The 21,092-nt window shown below is 57.4% G+C and overlaps 1 protein-coding gene across 2 annotated transcripts in view; it reads left to right on the forward strand.

The window, feature by feature from the left end:
- The window catches only part of DGAT2 (diacylglycerol O-acyltransferase 2), a 34,082-nt gene extending 14,642 nt beyond the window's left edge, over positions 1 to 19,440 (forward strand). The window contains exons 2-8 of one of the 2 annotated variants that reach the window (XM_058305980.2): positions 684 to 812; positions 4,950 to 5,057; positions 5,435 to 5,505; positions 11,451 to 11,655; positions 13,168 to 13,342; positions 14,905 to 15,107; positions 18,233 to 19,440. In XM_058305980.2, the coding sequence (XP_058161963.1) occupies positions 684 to 812; positions 4,950 to 5,057; positions 5,435 to 5,505; positions 11,451 to 11,655; positions 13,168 to 13,342; positions 14,905 to 15,107; positions 18,233 to 18,387 (1,046 nt within the window). In that variant the 3' untranslated portion in view covers positions 18,388 to 19,440. The remainder of the gene's footprint in view (positions 1 to 683; positions 813 to 4,949; positions 5,058 to 5,434; positions 5,506 to 11,450; positions 11,656 to 13,167; positions 13,343 to 14,904; positions 15,108 to 18,232) is intronic. The other variant, XM_058305982.2, reaches the window with a different exon arrangement.
- The last annotated feature ends 1,652 nt before the right edge of the window (positions 19,441 to 21,092 follow it).

The raw sequence follows: 21,092 nt of genomic DNA on the forward strand, positions 1-21,092 counted from the left end.
ACGGAGGACTCACTTCCAGCCCCTTTATGGGGGAAGCGGAGGCTCCGCCTGATTCCTCTCAACCCCAAGCTTAGGCAATGAGCTGACGCTGAAAGTCATTCCCTCTGAAGACCCGGGACCAGGTTCACGTGCAGTAGTGCTGGAGGTGGTGGTGCTGGAGGCGGGGTAAGAGGCTCAGCTGCCTGGGCCTGGGGTGTCAGCCCTGGGGACAGTGGGGCAGGGCGGGGATTGGGGGTGCTCAAAGTACACTTGTAGAAAAAACATTGCAAACTGGATGTTGAACCTGTGTCCTTGGCCTCACAGACAAATAGCAAAGATTAAATATTTGTACTAGATCCAGATACAGGATCGGGACGATAGTTTGATTGCGGCAGGGGGAAGGAAGAGAAGCAGCAATATGGAGAGGCTGCCCCGAAGCCCAGCCCCTGAGATAACTCACTTGGTTTTCACACTGACCTTTTGGGGTGAGGGGTGCCATTCCCATCGTGTTCATAAAGAGGTGGGGCCACCGGAAAGCACGGTGAACAACCTTGAGTTACAAAGCTATTGGGTAGCAGGGCTGAGATCTCAACCCAGGGGTCTCTAACTCTGGGGCCCATCCTCCTCTCACATCTAGGAGGTGGGTGGCTGGGACTGTGGCTCAGGACAGCATGGGGTAGGCTGACCTCTCCCCTCTGTCGCAGGCACTGGCTCCAGCATCCTCTCGGCCCTCCAGGACTTCTTCTCCATCCCCTGGCTCAGTAGGTCCAAGGTGGAGAAGCAGCTGCAGGTCATCTCAGTGCTGCAATGGGTCCTGTCGTTCCTCGTGCTGGGTAAGCTGGGGCCTGGAGGGCAGGTGGGCAGGCAGGCAGGGACCACCTCCCCCACAGAGGTCAGAGCAGCAGCTCTGCTCTGCAGGGCGAGGGGTGAAAGCCACGGGCAGCTCCCAAAGGCCCTCCTCCCCCTGACTCACAACCTTTTGGGTCCTAGGTCAAGTGTTCTGACCCTAGGCCTGTGGGCAGCCTCAGTGGGATGTGGTGGGATGGCATTATGGATGGGAAAACCAAGTCTCAGAGAAAGTAGGCATCTTGCCCAAAGTCACTCACATATGAATCTAGATCTGTAAGACCCCCCAAATCCTGTGCTTTTTTCAACGTGCAAGCCTTCCTACTAACATTTTCTGGCAAATCTGTTGCTTTGCTTGAGGGTGGCGTGCTGCCGAGTTGAAGTCCTGACTCTACCACAAACAAGCTCTGTGACTTTCCATGAGTCACGTGAGCTCTCTGTTCATTCCCTCACTTAGAATGTGAGGAAGAGGCTGCCTACCTCACCTGGCTTTTGTGGGGATTGGAGATGAGGAACGAGAGTGGCTGGCATGGGGGCAGGTGGTGAGGTCCCCATTATATGGGAACTGTGGTTGGGAAGTGCCCTCAGGCCCACCTCCCCAGCCCTGCCTACCCTCCCCTGCTGCCCTTGGCCCTTTAATGCTGGTTCCCTCCTGTCCCAACACCTGGTCTGAAATAAGCCAGTCTTCAGCTTTGGGTCCAAGTGCAGGCTTTAGGGAGGAGTCCATGAGCCCCTAAAATAAGATACAAAATTAGATATGAGAATGCATGCGTTTTTTTCTGGAGAGAAGGCCCTGAGAAAGACACCGGTCTGGAAAGAGAGCAAGTTAAACCGGCTCCCTGTGGGTGCAAATCCCCAACTTGGCCTGCATTTGGCCCCTTGTTAAAATGCTTGTGTAAAATCTTTGTAGAGGGAGAAAGTGGGGGCCCAGCTGGGGCTGAACCTTGCTCAAGGTCACATGAGTAGACAGTGGGAGCAGAACAGGAATCCAGGAGTATCAGCGTCCTCGACCCCTGCCTAGCCTGCTGCACCAGTTCCCTTAATCTCCAAGTGCGCCCCACAAGCCACCACCATTCCTATCTTAGTGGGCCAGGGCTTGGCTGGTGAGGAGCCAAGAGCTGTTAGAATCCCAGCCCACCCAGCAGGCGATGGGGATTGGCTCCAGGATGCAGGCTGCCATCCATCACGACCACCGCAGCCCCCCAGCCGGCCCAGCAGCTTCCCACTGCCCCCAGGTGGCCGTCAGGACTGGCGGATGGGCAGGTCTGCTGAGCTGCTGCTAATCACTGCCCCAGCAGCCCCAGCCACTCCCACCCACTGCCACCCAAGCCCCCTGGCTGAGACCCGCCTGGGGCTGCAAAGGCTGCTCTGGCCCCATTCGGCCTCCCTCTGCATCAGAAGTTTTCCCCCATTTTTGTGTCATGGGCCCCTTTGGCAGTCTGAAGACTATGGACCCTTTCTCTGTATTTTTAAATGTATAATCTAAAGGGCATTGGATGTCACAGGAAACCAATTATATTGAAATATCAATATCCATTTAAAAAGCCAAACTGCCATGTAGCAGCATATGTACTTTTTCATACATTAAGTAAAAATATCTAGCAGCAAGTGTAGCAACTATTATGTCTTAAGTACTGATAGCTCAAGCTATCTTCTACTACAGTGTGATATGAGAACACCTTTGCTTTCTATTGGTGTCACTGTCAGCAGCTAACACAGTGTGGTTTCCTACACTTGTGAGTGAAGAAAATGCTTCACTTTTTCTGTAATGAAGATGTCATTTTTCTCCCATCAGTGATCTCCATATTAGACACTGTGTGCCTGGCTCTGTGTTAGGCCCTCTGCAAGTGTTACTTCATTTCATCTTCTGAGGGCCCTGTAGGGGCATCGAGGCTCAGGACAGGCCATGGCAGGACAGGATCAAGGCCCAGGTCTGCTTGGCCCCAGAGTCCGCATTCCTCAGTCACCCACGCCGCTGCCTCCCCTGCCCCTGAGCACCCATAGGCTGCCTGCACCACAGGCCGTGGGGGTTTTGTGCCATCTCAGTGGGCCGCCCCGGGGTGGGGGAGGGCTGGTCTGTGCGGTGGCCCGGAGCCCGCCACGTGTGGAGCAGGCAGGTGCTTCCGGCACGATGCTGACATCTCGTTGACCCAGCGTGGTTCCTGCCGCAGGCCCATAACCTGAGAGGTGGGGCAGGGGCGCCTGGACAACTGGCCCATCGCTCAGAGGACAGTGATTAAGCTCTGAGAAGGGAAGGGCGCTGGAGGGTTTAGCTCATTCCTTGGCTGGGGCTGGAGAGATTGATCTGGCCTGGTCCCTGCTCCCCGGGGGCTCGCGGGCTGAAGGGCACCCACCTTCCCAGATGGCCCCGTGTCTCGGCAGTGAGGCCTGGGCTCAGCCCCCTCTGGTCCCTGTGCACCTCAGGAGAGATCAGGCTTTGCTGGCAGCTGTCTCCATGCTGCTCAGGTGCTGGCCTGCACCCCGACAGGCCCGCGTGGAGCACCCCCAGCCTCTGCAGGGCTTACGTATCTGTGGAGCCCAGGAGACTGAGGGGCCCAAGAAAGGGGAACAGAGACACAGCGCTAGACAGTGTGAGTGACTTAGTGCGTGGCCTTCTCTTAGACATAGCCATTCACCCAGCTACCTCGGGTACTTCACAGTTTGCCTTTAACAGGGTCTCCTGGGCTGCAGATGCATTCCTGAAGACTCAGCTACCCATCTGTGATGTCACATACCTAAGCTGGTCCTGAAAAACTGGACGCCTGGTCACTAGGTGTTCACTGCCCCTCCCAAGTGGTTATGCCCTGCTTTCAGCTACCCTGAGGAGACGCTGGCCTGAGAGTCTGCAACGGGCTGGACCGGGGAGCCGAGGGCCACCATTTCCCTGCCCTTCAGGAATGCCTCCGCTCCCGGGGAGCCTGTGTCAGGCCCTACCCTTTCCCTCGGGAAACGAGAGGCGGCTCAGCATGCTGGGAGGAAGCGAGCGTGGGCCCCAGAGTCGGGCAGCCCCGGAGCACGCGGCCGGCTCAGTGTCCAGCACGGGGTGTGCGCACGGCAAGGCTTGGCTTTCCTCCCTGGGCAGTGGAGAGGGTGCTGGAAGGGGGCCATGCTGCCCCTGCCACACGTGAGGCCCTTTGCTGGGTGCCGGGGGCAAAGATGCGGTGGCCCTGGTATGGGAAGTGCTGGAGTGAGGGGCTCATGTGAGGTAGAGCGGTATTGGGGAACGCTGCTTAGATAAGGGCTGAACCATGCCTTGAAATCTGGTAAATGTTAGAAAGAGAGAAACCCTGGCAAGGGCCTCTCAGGGTGAGTCACGGGATAAACAGGCTTGGCATCGGCTTTCCTTCTGTGCCAAGTTATTCAACCTTCTGGCTGGCAGGCCCAGGACAGATAGGCCAGATGGGAGCTGGCCCCCAGGGGAGCCTTCTGAGTACCCTCTTAGGGTTCTCGAGGGGAGGGAAGCTGGGTTCTCGAGGGGAGGGAAGCCCCTTGGGACTGCCTGACCCTCTGTCATGTTGGGTGTGGGGCAGCCCTTCTCCTGGGGTGGGCAGCCCCTCAGGTCCCTCCAGTGAAAGCCTGGAGCTTATGTTCAGTGAACCTGTAAAGGCTGGCGCACAGTGTATGGCCTTTTTAGGAGGCCTGGGTTCGAATCCCGCCTCTGCTGCTGTCCTTAAGGCAAACTCCTTCCGCCCCGAGCCTGCGTGTCCTCATCCCGGCCCTGCATTTGGGGCACTGACTCAGCCCAGGTCCTGCAGTGCTGTGCCGGCGTTTCCTGCCTGCGCCCACTGTCACTGGTGCCAGGGGAGCACCAAGGAGGGGACAGAAAGCACCGCTCTGAGGCGGCTGTCCCGGGAGCTGAAGCGCAGCAGCTCCAGCGCCACTCCCAGGCCGCCCGAAGCCTGGGGCCCCTGGACACGGGACAGCCCGTCAGAGTCCAGGCCCAGACGCCCCCGTCCCCCCCAGCCCGCTGCTCTCCGGGCTGACCCACCCCCTGCCACTGCTCATACGACGTGGCCGCAGAGCCCCCTGTGTCCTTAGTGCCACGGTGAACGCTCGCTCCGTGCTTGGCAAGCGCAGTCAGGGCCAAGGGGAGACTGAGGCCTCTGGCCGCCCGCCCCCCGCAGGCGTGATCTGCAGCGTCGTCCTCATGTACATGTTCTGCACCAGCTGCTGGCTCGTCGCTGCGCTCTACTGCACCTGGCTGGCCTTTGACTGGGACACGCCCAAGAAAGGTAAGACGTGGACACTCCCACCCTCCCGGGCAGGTGCAGCTCCGCAGCTGCCGACCCTGTAAGGAGCACCTGCAGAGTGCAGCCGGGGCGGGGGGAGGCCCCTGGCAGGGCTCCGTCCTGGCCCCAGAGGAGTTCACATGCAATTGAGGGTGAGCCTGGTGGAGGGAGTGGGGACCAGGCCCGGGGACAAGTGGGCAGGCTGTGTGGGGAGGCAGTCACCGACCTCAGCTTCCGGTTGGAATGCCATCTCCCCCGTTTCTCGGGGGCGGGGGGGGGGGGATGTCCCTGTGGCAGTTTTCAGCTCCTCTGTCTTGTCTGCCTTGCCCGAGTCTCCCGCCCTCAACTCCTTTCCAACACTGTCTTTTGTTCCCTGGAAGGTGGCAGGAGGTCCCAGTGGGTCCGAAACTGGGCTGTGTGGCGCTACTTTCGAGACTACTTTCCCATCCAGGTAAAGCCTTGCAGGTGTTATCTTGGGGTGATGGGAAATCCAAACTCAGATCTTAACCCAGCTTTCCACAGTGAACGTATGTGCCAAGTTGAACCATGCAGTCTCACTGTGAGAGAGGCTCTCATCTGTTCACACCCTACCCCACTTTGTGTAGGCTTTTGGACAACTTAGTTTACATATAATGCCATACAGTGAAAAGAGAAAACCAAAACTCACAAAAAAAAAATACTAGTATTTCAACCATAAGTGTCAACAGATTTGCTGTGGTTGAGCTTCACATCCAACTCTGAACTTCCTGGCAGCCAAGGCAAAAAGGGAAACATAATCAGTATCATCTTCTTGGTTGGGAAGGAAGAAGCTTGCTGAAGCTTGCTGATTATTGCTTGGGGAAATGACATTTTCTAGTATTTGGATCTAAAGATGTTTCATACACAGATTTGAGTGATGTAAGGAGCAGGTATAAAAGCCATTCCTTGTTCTGCCGAATATTAAGGGCATAACTTAATGTGGAGGTGATTTATCATAGGGCAATACTAAGGTAGTCCAAGTTCATCTGGCCTGAACCAGGGATCGAATGTAAAGCAGTAGGGGTGGAGGGTTTTCTGTCCTTCCAAAGGTCTCACAGAAATAGCACTTCTCTCAGCTGGTCACTGAATGGGTTCTGGGGGTCATAGCCAGGGCATTGGGGTGCAGGCAGTTTGACGTGCAGTGAAAGAAGGGCCTGACCCCGGTGGCTGAAGTAGCTGGGGAAGCCTTCTGGAAGAGGTGCTCCTAGAGTTCTACCTTAAAGGATAGTCGTACTGAGGAGGCAGGGGATCCGAGCACATGGGCTCCTGAGTTTGAGAATAAGACGGGAGTGTGGAAGATGGTGGGGAGGTGGCGTGAAGGACGATCTCTGTTCATCGAGCGCCTGGAGGAGCCAGCGCCTTTCCACAGGGAATCCTCCCAGCACCCTGTAAGGCAGGCATTAACTTCCCCCTTTTCACAGAAGAGGAAACCACAGGTGAGAGAGGAGCAAAGTTATATGAAGCCAGCGAGGGGCAGAGGTGGAATTCCAATTGTCGTCCTGCCTCATAGCGTGGGCTCTTCCCACCACGGCCTCCCTGGCAGCATTGCTGTGGGAGACGTGCTTCCCACGGGCTTGGGGGGAGGCGGGCACAGGCAGCCCTGCTGGTCTCGGCTTCCTTCCCGCCCCACGCTGGCCGCGCTGGGGTCCGCGCTGGCCTCCTGAGCACCTGCCTTCTCCGGGCTGACCTCGATGTCCTGGGAGGCTAAATGGCAGCCAGGCCCGGTTTTCTCTCCGGCCTCCACCTGGCCCTCCGCCTGTGGGCTGCCACGCAGGGGGGTGAAGCAGAGGCAGCAGGTGCCTGGGACAGCGCTGGTGGAGTGTGGGCGGCTCGGGCGGAGCCCTGCTCCCGCTCGAGGGAAGGACGCGTGTGGCCGGCTCTCTCAGCACCCCAGCCGGGCACACCCTGGCCGCTGAGGTCGCCCAGCAGAAGGCGGTTGGTTCTGAAGCCTGGCTGCCACCTGTGAGCGTGGAAGCATTTTGTGCGTGGTGCAGGGTGGTGTGCATTCGCTGTGGCGAATCGGTGGGCAGGACAGCCGGCAGGCTGCCTGGGGGAGGTGGCCAGGGTGCCCTGCGTTCTTCAGCTGCGGCCAGCGTCGTAAGGGTGGCCCCAGGGTCAGCGCCCTTCTGTCCAGCCTATGCCCAGGCTTCCCAGCAGCTTCCTGCTCCTCGGGGTCGGGGTTCCCACCCCGCCCTTTCCCTGACCCCATCTCACTCTCTGCAAAAACCTCGAGGCTGTTCTTGCTCATTTTGGAGAAGAGGAAACTGAGTCCGAAAGAGGGACAAAGTCTCAGCCACGTTGCAGGCAAGTCCAGGGCGGTGTTGGTTACAGAACCCAGGCTTCCTGCATCCAGGCCCCCAGTTCTCACCCGCTGAGTTCCTACTGCCTGCTTCTCTGGAAGAAAGTTTCTTGAGCTCCCTGGGCCTCATTTGCATCATCTGCTAAATGGAGCTGATTATATGTAAAAACTGGCAAGTGTTGGGTGGGTATGAGGGATTGTGGATCCTGTTCCCCCGGCACAGGCCCTCCCCTTGGGGGGCCGGGCTCAGTGTGCTGGGCCGTGGCCTGGTCCTCAGAAAGCCTCCTGAGAGCCCAGAGCCCCTGCCACCCAGAGCAGGGCGTCCTGTTGCCCATTGATCAGACCTGGGGCAGGCAGGTCCCCTCCTCCACGTGCTCCCTGCCCTTCCAGAAGAACCAAAACAAAACCCTGTGTCCCTTATCACGCCTCTGTTCCAAGAGGGCACACATGAGCTGGCCCTGTGTGCGGGCTGAGGGACACCAGGACCCATGCCAGGCCAGGCCTAAGGCACTGAGCTGCAAACTGCCCCTGCCTGCCGGTGACCTTGACCAAGCCCCTGCCCCTCGGGGCCTCAGGCTCCCCTTCGCTGCGGGGAGGGTTTGACGTTAGGGCAGCTTTGATGTTCTGTTGCTGTGTGTGGCCCTCCGGTCCCACCCCCTCTTCCTGGCCTCTTGCAGGTGGTTGTGTAATGAGGCTCTCCAGGTGAACCCATCGCCCCTCCCCTCTCCCTTCTCAGTGAGGCTCTTTGCTCTTTGCCTCTGGAGCTGGCCCAGACAGCATCCCTTCCCCCAGCAGAGTTAGGGTACACGTGGACTGCTCCAGGTCACACACAAGCCAGTAGCAGGGCTCCTGCAGCAACCGCCCTGGTTCCCAAATCAGTCCTGCTCCTGACCAGCTCCTCCCCCTGGAGGCCTTCGAGCATCTGGGCTGGCGGGGCAGGGGGGCTACCTGGGACGTGCAGAGAGGGGGCCCTCAGCTTTCACCCTGACTCTTCCCTCACCACCATCAGCCAGCTTGCTGACCAGGCAATAGGGTTGGCCTGGAGGAACTCGGAGCAGGGCGCCCCACGACCCACTTCGCAGGGCCTCGTGCCCCGCCATGTAAGCTTAGCAAGTCTCCACCTGAGCTGCCTCCTCTACCCAGGCCTGGGTGGAGCACAGCTCTGTGAGCACCTTTCCTGCCCCACCAGTCTGACCTCGTGTGGACTGGGAGGCAGCGTGTGAGGAGTGGCTTGCCAGGAATGTGTTCCCGGCTCACAATAGCCACCGGCCTGGCCTGAGCACCCTCTTGGGCTGGGGCTTTGCCATGGGAAAGTCAGGGCATATGAGAGGGGGTGTGTCACAGAGGCGTCATCAGCTCTGTCCTTCCTCCTTCCTCCAGAAGGACACTCTGTCCAGCCCTAGGGTCAGGGAAGTGTGGCACGAGCACAGACCAAAGCCTCCATTCTGCTGGGTACTGACCAAGGGCCATGAACCTTCATTGTGCCCCAAGCCGTCTCAGTTAGCCCAGCGTACCATCAGATAGAGACTTGGGGGAGGGAGAATGCTTTAAAGAGGCACCTGGAGTCCCATCAGGTGACACATCTACATCCTAGCAGCCCAGGAGGAAGCACAGCTGGGTGGCCTGGTCCACAACATGGGCCATGATTCACTGGGACCTCAGGGGAAGCAGCAACTCCTGCCTCTGGCCTCAGTCTCCATCTTGTCATTAAAAGAAGGGCCTGGATCTTCAGGGCCCTTCCAGTCCATTCTCCACCGGGGCTATCAGGACAGACCCAGGCCTGGCCATTGGCTCAAGAGCGAGTGTCCAGTCCAGTACTGGCTGCCCCAGCTCTTACCTCAGTGCCTTCCTGGAAACCATGGAAACTGGCACAAGACATTTTTTAAAATTCTGGCTTTGTTAAGAACTAACTTTGTGGGCACCGCTGCTCTTTGGAAATGTCCAAACAACCACCTCGCAAAGCTCATGTAAACTGGGCTCCTTTTAGGTCCCCCTGCTGCCTCAAGCCATGGACCAGACCTGCTACTGTTCCCTGTTTTTTTGGGTGGGCAGCTAAGAATTGGTTGGGTTTTCAAGCGGCACTTTTTGTTGGTCGATTGGTTGGTTTTGGGGGGTTGTGTGTTTTCCAAGCAGTTTTCATCTGCATGCCGAAGGCAAAGTGGGGGAAAGAGTACTAATGTTCCAGCAGTAGGTGGTAACACTAAGGGGGCTTGCTCACGCCTCCACGTCCTGACATCACAGAGCTCGGAGCAGTACCAGCCGCCCTCCGTGCCACCCCCTCCAGCGTCCGTCAGCTTCTAAGAGGTGAAGGTTTGGATTTCAGTTGTCTGTGGCCAGCGCCTCCTCTCCTCCCTCGGTCTCGAGGTTCCCGAATCTGGAGTCACTGAGGACCTAGACCTTGATATTGTGCCCACGGTCATCGATGCCGCCTGCAGCTGGCGTCAGTGCAGGGAAGGGGGCGTGCCCGTGCCCCGCAAGTGGGGATGTGCCTGCCGCCACCTCTCCGGAGGCGGGGCAGCCAGAGAAAGGCCGAAGTGCTCAAATTCTTTGCTCCGGGAATTGTATTTCTAGAAGGTTGTCCCAAGAAAACAATCCCATATGTGCACAAAGATATGGCAGTTACAGAAGCATTCTTTCTAAGAGGAAAATTTTGGAAGCTATTTAAATGTCCACCAGCTGGAGTTTGCTTCAATTCTATTATATGTAGTGCAGCTGTGGGAAGGCATGTTACTGAGGAACTTTGACAAGGAAAAATATGTTTTGTAGAAAATAATATTAAAATGATATCAACCGGGGAACAGATGTAGCTCAAGTGGTTGAGTGCCTGCTTCCCATATACAAGTCCAGGGCTCGATCCCCTGTACCTCCTAAAAACAAACATACAAACAAAAAAAACCAACTCTCATTGGGAAGCAGGTTTATCTGAGTGGTTGAGCACCTGCTTCCCATACATGAGGTCCTGGGTTCAATTCCCAATACCTCCTAAAAAAAAGAAGATATCAACCACACCATCGCAATTTGGTGATTCTTAAAAAAGCCTCTGTATATGTGAGTAGGAAAACCAAAGCCATCAATGTGTCAGAATTGTTTCCTCTGAGTATCGCAGTGGCTTTTTGATGATCTTTTTACTTTTCTATATATTTTCGAAAAATCAGTATTTTTCTTAGATCAGAAAAAGACATATTTTATGAACAAGATGCCTTTCCTCTCCAGCCCCCTCCAGCCCTCCGTCCCATCATGTTCCTTGTAATGCTGGGGAGGCGTCCCGGGCTCTGTGTCTCTTGTGGCTTAGGGTTTGGGGAGGCTTTGCACCACCCCATCCTGCAGGCGCCAGCGCCAGGGCAGGGGGCAGGCCCCGAGGAAGCCAATCATTCTTTGGAGCATCCCAGGACAGCTTTGCCGATAGTAGCGCAGATCGGGCCAGCCGCTGCCACCAGCCTTTCCTCCCCACCCTCCACACCCCCGGGGTGCTGGCACTTGTTGCTTGAACTGTCCTCTCCTCCCTGCCCCAGGGTCAGAGCCGAGCCTGGCTGCCCGGCCAGAAGTTTCCATGCAGTCAGCAGCTCTGGGCAGACAGTTGGGTTTTCACTGAACAGTGGCAGAACCCTCAGGGCACAGGGCCAGATAGACCTACCTCCACGGAGCTCACAGTCTGGGGAGAGTGGTGTGAGGGGCAGAGCTTGCAGCCAGGGCCCTGAGGGCCAAGCTGAGGGCCTTGACTTTGCCCGGATGGTAGAGGGACAGGTGGGCAGATTTGGGTGTTGGGACAATCACTCTGGCTCTCACGAGGGCAGCAGGAGCCTCGCAGAGTGCAAAGAAGAGCGCCTGGCGTGGGCGACTGGGGGAATAAGGGGAATGAGTGAGAAAGTCACCCTCCTTCTCAGGGACTCACCCTTTAAATGGGGACTGCCGGGCACCCGGCCCCGTGGCCCCCGGTGACGGGAGGCTGAGGTCAGAGGTGGGGTGTGACGCCAGTGCCTCGGGCCAGCCGTCCCAGGGGCTGCAGCCCGCCCAGCCCCTCCTCCCCTTGGGCGTGCCCTGGGGGCCCCCCCGTGCTCTGACCCAGGCTCTCTCCGCAGCTGGTGAAGACACACAACCTGCTGACCACCAGGAACTATATCTTTGGCGCCCACCCGCACGGCATCATGGGCCTGGGTGTCTTCTGCAACTTCAGCACGGAGGCCACGGACGTGAGCAAGAAGTTCCCCGGCATCAGGCCCTACCTGGCCACGCTGGCCGGCAACTTCCGGTTGCCCGTGCTGAGAGAATACCTGATGTCTGGAGGTGAGAGCCCCTGCCACGCTGCGCCGGCGCGGCGGTGGTAACGCCGGGGCACGGGGCTTGTCCAGTGCCCGAGCACGGGGGATGGGGCTGAGCGGGAGAGGGATTCACACCGACGCGGGCCGTGCCCTCGGAGCCCTGGACCCCGAGGGGCTCGTCCCGGCTCGGATGGAAGGCTCTGCCAGCAGCCTTGAAGGCTGAGGGTGGGGGAGGCTTTGGATGGGTCAGCGTCGTCCTGGAGGAGCCACGAGGGGCTAGGTGCCTGGGACGTGGGGTCTCCCGCGGGTTTGGTGAAGTCAGACTCATTGCTCAGGAAGGAATTAGAGCAGCGATTTGGCCAGAAGGCGAGAGCCAACAGGCAGAGCAGGTGAACCTGGTGTTAGAACTGGTGGCTTCTACCTCTGCCCTCTCCGTGGCCAGGCTGGCGGCCGCGCTGGCCCCTGGCTGCCTGGCTTTGCACTGTGGTTGCCACAGCTGAGCTGGGCCTGGGCCCCCTACATAGCAGCCTAACTTTTCTCCTACCTTGGGCCTGATTCCTGCTCTCTGCCTGTGTGTAAGGAAGTGCCGTACCCAGAATGATCAGTCCTGGCTTGTGCCATTTCCTAGCTGGATGGCCTTGAGCAAGTCACATACCTTCTCTGAGCTGTCTTCTCACCTATAAAAACCTATAAACATATCTGGCATTGTGGGCCTCTCTGAGCCCATGTTGGCACCACCTCTTAGTGAGCCTATCTAGCCAGTTTTGCTTGGCCCACCCCTCCCTCCACCTTCCAGGCTCCCTGCTGCCCCACCCAGCCCTCTGGTGTTCCCAGCCCTGACCCACCTTGGCATCTAGAGCACAGTTGCCCAAGCAGCTCCTGGCTCTCCTCAGACCAAAGTTTGGCACCTCTCGGCCTGTGAGCTCTTCTCCGGGGGCCAGGCAGTGCCCCTGCGTGAAAGAGAAGAAGCAGAGGAGAATCTGGGCGACCAGCGAGGGAAGGCTCGTGGGCAGGGCTGCTGACCCTCCCTCTCAGGGCCCTGCTCGAGGGAGATGAATAAATGAATGAAAGGGAGGAAGTGTGCAGAGAATCCTTTCCATGCCGTCCCCCTGCCCAGTCCTTTCATACTGTGTTATTTCAGTCTTCAAGACTCCACTGGGGTAACATCTCCCTCGGAAGCCTTCTCTTGACCCCCTTCTCTGGGCACCCTCAGCCCCTCTGCAAAATCTGATCATTGACCCTGGTGGTGTTGTCATCCACCTGCCTGTCACCCCACCAGCCTGATTCATCAGCCTGGCCCAGTTAGGACCTCAGGGAGTATTTGCCGAATGAATGAATCCCCAAACAACCTTGTGACATTATCCCCATTCTCCAGATAAGCAAGCTGAGGCTCAGAAAAGTGCACCAGTGCCATGCAGCTTCTAAGTGGCTGGACCCAGGTCCAGACTTGTTTCTGTTTTACCCTTGACTGTGCAGCAGGTGGGGAGTGCATCAGTGGGCAGCCCTGACTGTACGGCCCCCTCTCCCCCACCCCCAGGCATCTGCCCTGTCAACCGGGACACCATCGACTACCTACTTTCAAAGAATGGGACCGGCAATGCCATCATCATTGTAGTGGGGGGCGCGGCCGAGTCCCTAAGCTCCATGCCTGGCAAGAACACCGTCACCCTGCGCAACCGCAAGGGCTTTGTGAAACTGGCCCTGCGCCATGGGTAAGTGCCTCCCCAGACATGCACACCCCCGCCGCTCGCTCTGCTGGGCTCCGGGCAGGAGGCTGCGTGGCCCTGAAGGAAGGGCCTGGGTCCTGGGAGGGCATAATGGAGTTCACCAGCCTGTGGGAGGGGAGCTCGGAGCCCAGGCCGTGAGCTGCCAGCCAGGTTTGTCCGGCTGTCGGCTGGGTGTCGGGCTGGGGCAAAGATGCAGGTCAGCTGAGATTCCACGCTCATAAATGGGAAAGCATCAGAGCGGGGCCTATAAAAAGACTTATCACCTGAAAACAAAATATATTGTGCTGCTGTATGTGCAGCAGGGGAAACAGAGAGATGGAGGGTGAAGAATTTTCTTGTTAGTTTGTTTGCTGTTTATCATTGTGACTGTTAATATTATTGAAATAATGAAAATGCTCTAAAGATGACTGAGGTGACAAATGTACAACTATGTGGTTGTACTGCGCACCATTGATGGTACACTTTGGATGAATTATGTGCTTTATTAATATGTATCAATAGGATGGAGTTTTTTAAAAATTAAAAATTCTGACCAAGTTTTTAAAAAGGAAGTATTATGCTGCTGGGAGGGCAAGAGGAGGATTCTATGGCTAGCGGCATCAGGGAAAGCTTCCTGGAGGTGGTGACCCTGAGGGCAGGCAGAGAGGAGCTGGGCAGCTTGGGCTTCTGTGACCCTTTCTAGAAAAGCAGACGCGCACTTTGTGTTGCCACTGGTTCAGCACATTTCATTTTACAAAGTACTTTCACTTCTACTGTCTCCTTTGATCCCTGGCAATCCCGCAGATGGTGGCATTCCCCGTTTCCCACTTGAGAAAACCGAGTGAGGCTAAGTGACTTGGTCTGAGATACATTGTAAGAGGCAGAGCTAAGCTCTTGGACTCCAGGGCCACAGTTTTTCCTCCCATGTCTGGGCTCTGGGAGACCCCAGGAGGTGGACCCTGGGGAGATGGACCACTACCGGGCCCTAGGCCAGAGTGGGAAAGGATGTGGCCTACAGTCACAGCTTAGGGACAGCACTAAGCCACAGCAGCTGGCCCATCCAGCCACCCGGTGGCCAGGGGCAGACGCCCTCCTTTCTCAGGCTTCAGGACTTGGAGGCACCATCAAATCAGACCCAGGCCCTGCCTTCAGGGAGCGCCATTCGGGGCGGGAGACAGGGACAGTGACAACACAGTGCGGAGGGCTGTGACATGGAGGAGAGTATGGGGCTGAAGAAGCCTGACTCAACTGGGAGCGCGCGCTGGGGGCTTCCCTGGGTAGGAAGGCCTTGGAGGGCCAGAGAGGAGAACCAGTGTCCTGGAGCAGGGCTTTCACCCTTTCCTCTTGCGAGGGGTCCCGAAGCCCCCCCCCCCCGTTCCCTAGTCACTACCAGAGGTGGACAGGGGGCCCACGTGGGCCCGGTGCGAGGGGCATGAGAGGTGGGATCCCCCAGGTATTCTGGTACACCTGCAGGGCACAGGGCTCCGCTGGTGTCAGCGTCTCTAGGACTGAGAGCGGAAACCAGAGCCAGTGGCTGGGGTGTGACAGACTCTTTCTCTCCCTTCCAGAGCTGACCTGGTTCCCACATACTCCTTTGGGGAAAACGAGGCGTACAAGCAGGTGATCTTCGAGGAGGGCTCCTGGGGCCGATGGGTGCAGAAGACATTCCAGAAGTACATCGGCTTCGCCCCGTGCATCTTCCACGGCCGAGGCCTCTTCTCCTCTGACACCTGGGGGCTGGTGCCCTACTCCAAGCCCATCACCACCGTCGGTGAGCGCCCAGCCTGCGGGGGCGCGCCTCGCTCCCCCCCCCCCCCCCGTTAGGATTGCGCCGGCTTCCAGCGGAGGGCCGACCGGCGAGGGAGGTGGCCTCCGTGGCAGGGCCGGGAGAAGATGAGGCACAGGCACAGAGTCGAGGCGCCTTGAACTTTTCATTTTTCCATTGCCCACCAGGCCCCAGGCCCCGCTCTCGGCGTCAGTAGTGCAGTGAGCCCGTGTCTTTACCCTCCTGGAGCTCACATTCCAGGAGAGGAAACAGACCCTCGTTTGAAGGTAGAGGCGGAGAGCCTTCCAGGCGGTGTCCACAGCATGTGCTGAGACCCCACGGCAAGGGGGAGCTTAGTGGATCCAGGGGACAGAAAAAAGCCAGGCGTGGACTGGAGGAAAGAGCGCGTGTGGGGGGCGGCGCAGGAGGGGATGACGGCGAGTGGGGAGGAGCGTGGGTTGTGAGGGCCTGGGACTGGAGTCTGTGTGTGTGAAAAGCCTCTGGAGGGTTCTGAGCAGGAGAATGGAGCAACCTCGTTTGCATTTTTATCTCCTGAATTTTCTGGAGGGGCAAGAGTGTTATAGCAGTGTTGGTAAGAGGCCAGGATTGTGATGGATGAGGTGGTGGGAGGTGGCCAGATTCAAGACCCACGGTTAAAGGTAGGCTTGGCAGGGCTTGCTGAGGAACTCGATGTTGGGTGTGAAGGAAAAGAAGGGAGCCAAAGATGACTCCAGGGTTTTGGGACTGCACAGTAAGGAAAGGGTGGTGCCGCTGAATGCGATGGGGAAGGCGGGAGGAGCAGGTTTGGGTGAGGGAGTCAAGTGTGCTATTTTAGGTGGGTCTCAGTCGAGTGCCCTTCGTGGAGATGGGGAGGAGCTGTTGGGGATCCGAGTCTAGAGCCCGGAAGGGGCCGAGGCTGGAGTATGAAGTTGGTGTCAACAGCACGTAGATGGTTTTCCAAGCCGTGGGACAGAGTGAGACCACCTAGGGGGATGTGGCGGTGGAGGGTGGAGGACCGAGCCTGGGCAGGGATCAGGGAAGCCAACAGTGCCAACAAAAGAGGCTGAGAAGGAGCAGCCAGAGGGAAGGGGAGCCAGAAGAGAGAGGTTCCAGAAGCCCAGAGGAGGCAGGACTGCGGGTGGGAGGGGGCGATCCACTGTGCCATCACCCCCCAAAGGCGGGGGACAGTGAGGGCTGAGCCCTGACTGCTGGGGTTGGCAATTTGGAGCCTGTGGCAACTTTGACAAGGGACTGTCTCATGACTGCTGGGAACACTCCAGCTGGAATCAGTGGGCCAGGGAGAGGCTGGAGGTGAGGAAGTGGAGGCAGTGGGAAGGGACCTCACTTGAGTGTGACTATGTAGAGAGCAGAGAAATGGGGCAGTAGCTGGGGGGTTATCAATTAGTTAGTGGCAGAGCTAGGACTCATAGCCAGCCCCCTGGCTCTCTTGTCGGTGCTCTTAACTGAGGAGGGTTCAACATGTTTGGGCGTTGATGGGAATGATGGGCAGGGAGGGGGAGGTGGGTGTGGGAAGGATGGGGGAAGGGCTGGTGATGGTTCCAGTACTATGAGCCAAACAGCCTGATAGGTGAGAAAAAAGACCTAGCAGCCACTGGGTATGCAGAGCCCACAGTCTATCAGAGAAAACTATGTTACAGCAAAGACCAGTGGGTGATATGGGAGGATGTGGGGTGCCCTGAGGGTCAGAGTGGACCCCAGGAAGGAGATGACTGCTAGCAGACTAGGACTGTTAGCTAGGAGAGGAGGAGAGAAAGACAGTTTCTGTCAGAATCAGTAGCCCAAATGAAGTTCCAACAGCCAGATTGTGTAGATTTTTGAGGGACAAAAAGAAACAATCTGACTGGAGCATACACCTGCAAAAAGTATAGCAAAAAATGAGCTGCATTTGGCCCTCAGCTATGCTATTTGGGACAGTTGGGAAATACCCTCCTTTGAGAAGATTCCAAAGAATTACCTCCTACAGGGGGCTTGGTGTATATGCGTGTGTGTGTTAGCTCTTCCCAAGCTAGAGATCACATCAGGAGGGTGTGAGCCACGAGCAGCGGCTGCAGAGGCCAAGGCCCACACAGGTGTTTTCAGCTGCCAGTGCCCAGGGTTTTGCTTCGTACTTTTAGATGGAAACAGCCAGCCAGCCTTTTGGGTCACATGACCCCAGCCTCAGCCTTGGGTCTGGCTCTACACAAATCCGGTTATCAGTGGAGTGGGTGTAACTCAGTGGCTGCGCACCTGCTTTGCATCTATGAGGTCCTGGGTCCAATCCCCCGGTGCCTCCTAAAAAAAGAAAAGAGGGAAAAAAACCATCGCAGGTCTCTGCAGTTTGGGAGTGAACAAGAACATTGCCACAGTGCCACTGTGGCTGGACAGCGGCAGGGTCCTGAGGGCAGCGCAGAGCAGTTTGTGCTCCACCTGAGGAAGGGAAAGCTTCTCCCCTGTGCTTGCGGGAGGAAACCGATCCCTGGGGCTGCTGTGTGGAAAATGGTGAGGCGGGGGGGCTGCTGTGTGGAAAATGGTGAGGCGGGGCAAGACTGGAAACCAGAAGAACAGTTAAGGAGGCTTTTGTGGTAGAAGGGGGCTGGGACCGAGGAGGTGGCAGTGAAGTGGGTGCAAAGTGCATGCCTTTGAGAGAAACTGTGGAAAGAGCAGTGCAGGACTTAGGGATGGATTAGGTATGAAGCAGCAGCAGGATGAGAAAATACCTCCGAGTGTGGTTCTCCCACCCTTACCACACTTGTTAGGTTATTTCGTGGAATCCTCAGACGAGCCCTCTGAGGAAGGAGGCCCACGTGAGAAATGAGGAAACAGAGGCTCAGAGGGGTGACGCGACTCACCCAAAGCAGGGCAAAGTAAAGCCATGGCTTGATCCCACAACCCTCCCAGAGCCCTGGGGAAGGGCACTACATCAGCCCGTCTCGAGTTCTCCCCTGGGCCTCAGTCTTCTCACCTGCGAAAAGAGACGGCCCGAGCGGTGCCGCGCGAGGCCTCCTGCCCCGCGGCCGGCACCGGGGCGGGCACAGGGCGTTGGGCCGCTGCCGTCGGCCTCTCGGTGGGCGCTGGGGGAGGGGGCGCAGAATGGGGGTGGCTAACCGGAGGCCTCTGCTCCGTCCCTGCAGTGGGCAAGCCCATCACGGTCCCCAGGCTGGAGCACCCGACCCAGCAGGACATCGACCTGTACCACGCCTTGTACACGGAGGCCCTGGTCAAGCTCTTCGACGATCACAAGACCAAGTTCGGCGTCCCGGAGACGGAGCTCCTGGAGGTGCGCTGAGCCAGCCCTGGGCGGCCAGCTCCCGGGAGCAACCAGCTACAAACCGTTTTCTACTGAGTTCTTGAGTGCTTTTTGCTCTGTAAATTTGGAAGCGTTATGGGTGTCTGTGGGTTATTTAAAAGAAATTATAATAATTTTGTTAAACCGTTCCAATGTTAGGTCTTTTTTAAGGAGGAAACGATTACTCGTTCGAGCTCTTTGGCTTCAGGTCTGTCCTTTTCTCGTGGTGGCCCTTTCCAGTTAACTCTGCCAACCCCCTCGTCTTCCTTTCCCAGAATTACAGAGGAAGCGCAGTCCACGTTGATTGCTGAACGACAGCCACTAGTGACCCAGGTCAGTTAGATGGTTCAGTCGTGGCGCTGGGGCATGAGAGGCAGGAGCCCCTCCTTGCACGAACATCTCTCTTCCCAGGCGCCCACGCTTCACTGCAAGACTGGTCCCTCTTAGCTAGAGCAAGACTTGGGGGACACGGTTGTCCCCGTCTTGCAGAGGGCAGTGGTGTGCCTCTGGCACACGCCAGCGTGACTCTCCTTTCTGTCCTCCCCCTCTCCTGACACCCACCCAGGAACTTTTCCAGTTTCTCCCCCAAATCTACTTCTGCTTCTCAAATCCGAGCCAGCACTGGCCTCCCGAGCGAGGGCAGGGCTGACCGTGGTGGCGCGCTGGGGAGAAGGGCTGGCCCGGGTGCACCACCTCATAGATCCTCTGGAGTAACTGGTTCAGGAGGCTGATGACATGGACTCAGTGCAGCCTCAGCCTGGGCCCAGATCACACACTGCCTGGGGGCCTCGGTTATGCTTAACCCACACTCCCCGACTGGGTGTGAGGAAGGGGTCTCTTCTGTCCGCCGAGGGGGCCTCCCTTCCGAGCAGCAGAACCGGTTCCGGCGCTGGAGGCCTGTGAACCCCAGCCTCCCAGCTTTGTGCCTTTCGGAGGGGGGTGGCCAAGGAGGAAATGCAGCCCCTCCTCAGTTGTCTTCTCTTGATTTCATTGTGCCATGTCACACTTTTGTATATTCCCAGACAAATAAATGAAAACAAGAGTTGTCTCTGAGTTTGGTGGAGATTGCTCCTGCATCCTGTTGCTGAGACTTGGGAAAGGCCACGGCCCCCGCCAGGCTGTCCGCAGAGCCCGCCACGGCCTTGCTCTTTCAGCCCGGTGGCCCTGTTGGGGTATGTTAGTTACCTGTTGCTGTGCTACAGAAAGCCCCCAAACGGTGGCTTAAAACAGCATCCGTCATCTCCGTTTCTGTGGGTCGGGGGCTCGGCGTGGCTGGCTGGGTGCTCTCACCTAGGGTCTCTCAAGACCTCAGCGTGGTGCTGGCCAGGGCTGCGGGCATCTCCAGGCTCGACCTGGGCAGGCTCCGCTCCCAAGCTCATCCACGCGGCTTTGGCAGGACTCGCAGTTGCTCACTGGCCAGTGCCCGGAGGCCACCCTCATTTCCTTGCCACATGTGCCCCCGCATTGGGCAGCGCATGGCAGCTGTCTTCATCAGCTAGAGCAAACACGAAGGGCCAGAGAAAGAAGGTGAGCAAGGCAGAAGTCTTTTAAGACCTGATCTTGGTAAAGAAGAAAAAAAAAATTTTTAATACAAAGAAAAAGGAAAATAAGCAAAAAGAAGGGGGTGGGGGGGGGATCTGTCTTGGAAGTGGTGTCCTATCACTGCCATATTTTGTTCATTAGATGCAAGTCACTAGGTCCAGCCCACACTCGAGAGGAGAGGATTACACAAGGGAGTGAACCCCAGGATGCAGGTGTCCCAGGGAGCCAGCTCAGAAGCCACCCACCACAGGCGGGGAAGGGCGCCGTCCAACCATAGAGAAGGGCCTAGGCTGGCCGAGCTGGACTTATTGGCCAACTATGTTCCCTTCCCTTGGTTACAGCAAAATGGGGGGGGGGGGGGGGGCGGCCTGCTGTCCCTCCTGATTTCAAGCCACACCAAGGTCCCAATGGGTACTGAGCCCTGGGGACCCTTCCAGCCAGGTCCACAGGGCCTCCTAGTTTCCACACTGCCCGGATGCCCGCCCTGGCGGCTCATCCGCCCAAGGGCCCGTTCCCCTGTGCTGGAGGCTGAGTGGGCTGCGTGGGGCACAGACACTGACCAGAGCTGTGCTGAGAGCGGGGTGGCCGGAGCTGGGACCGACACCCCTAACTCAGCCTGGGGTGCCTCTTGGAGGATAAGGCTGAGCAGGGCCTGAAGGGAGGCTGGAAGTTTGCCCCAAGGGATGAGCCTCCCTGGCACCGAGGGATCACTACCACATACCAGCTGAAGAAGCAACTAGAAAATGACCTTGAATTAAAGATTCAATGCGGAACAGCAGAATATACCTGTCTACATATAATAACATGACTTCGGGAAGCAGTTTGACCTAATGTAAGGGGGAAATGGAAAGGAGAAATGAGATTATAAGGCTGTGAGTCTCTAAAAAAGAGTCTGGAGGTTGTCAGAAGGAATAGCCCTATGTACAATTGAACAGAGTCTAAGAGACAGATAAGGTAGATACAACCCCAGGTATTGGTTCTTTTGAGGGATAAAGAGACCCACGGGTTCTATGGTCATGGCAGAAGGGGTTCAATGCCATGACAGATGGCCCTTCTTTGGAGCTGGTGTCTCTGCGTGATGGAAATGGACTCAGAGGGGATCTCTTTTCACAAGACTTGCATGCTACTTTATTGGAATTGTAGTTGGTGCTGGGTTTAAGATA

This window comes from Dasypus novemcinctus, chromosome 10 (assembly GCF_030445035.2).
Source record: "Dasypus novemcinctus isolate mDasNov1 chromosome 10, mDasNov1.1.hap2, whole genome shotgun sequence".
NCBI lineage: Eukaryota > Metazoa > Chordata > Mammalia > Cingulata > Dasypodidae > Dasypus > Dasypus novemcinctus.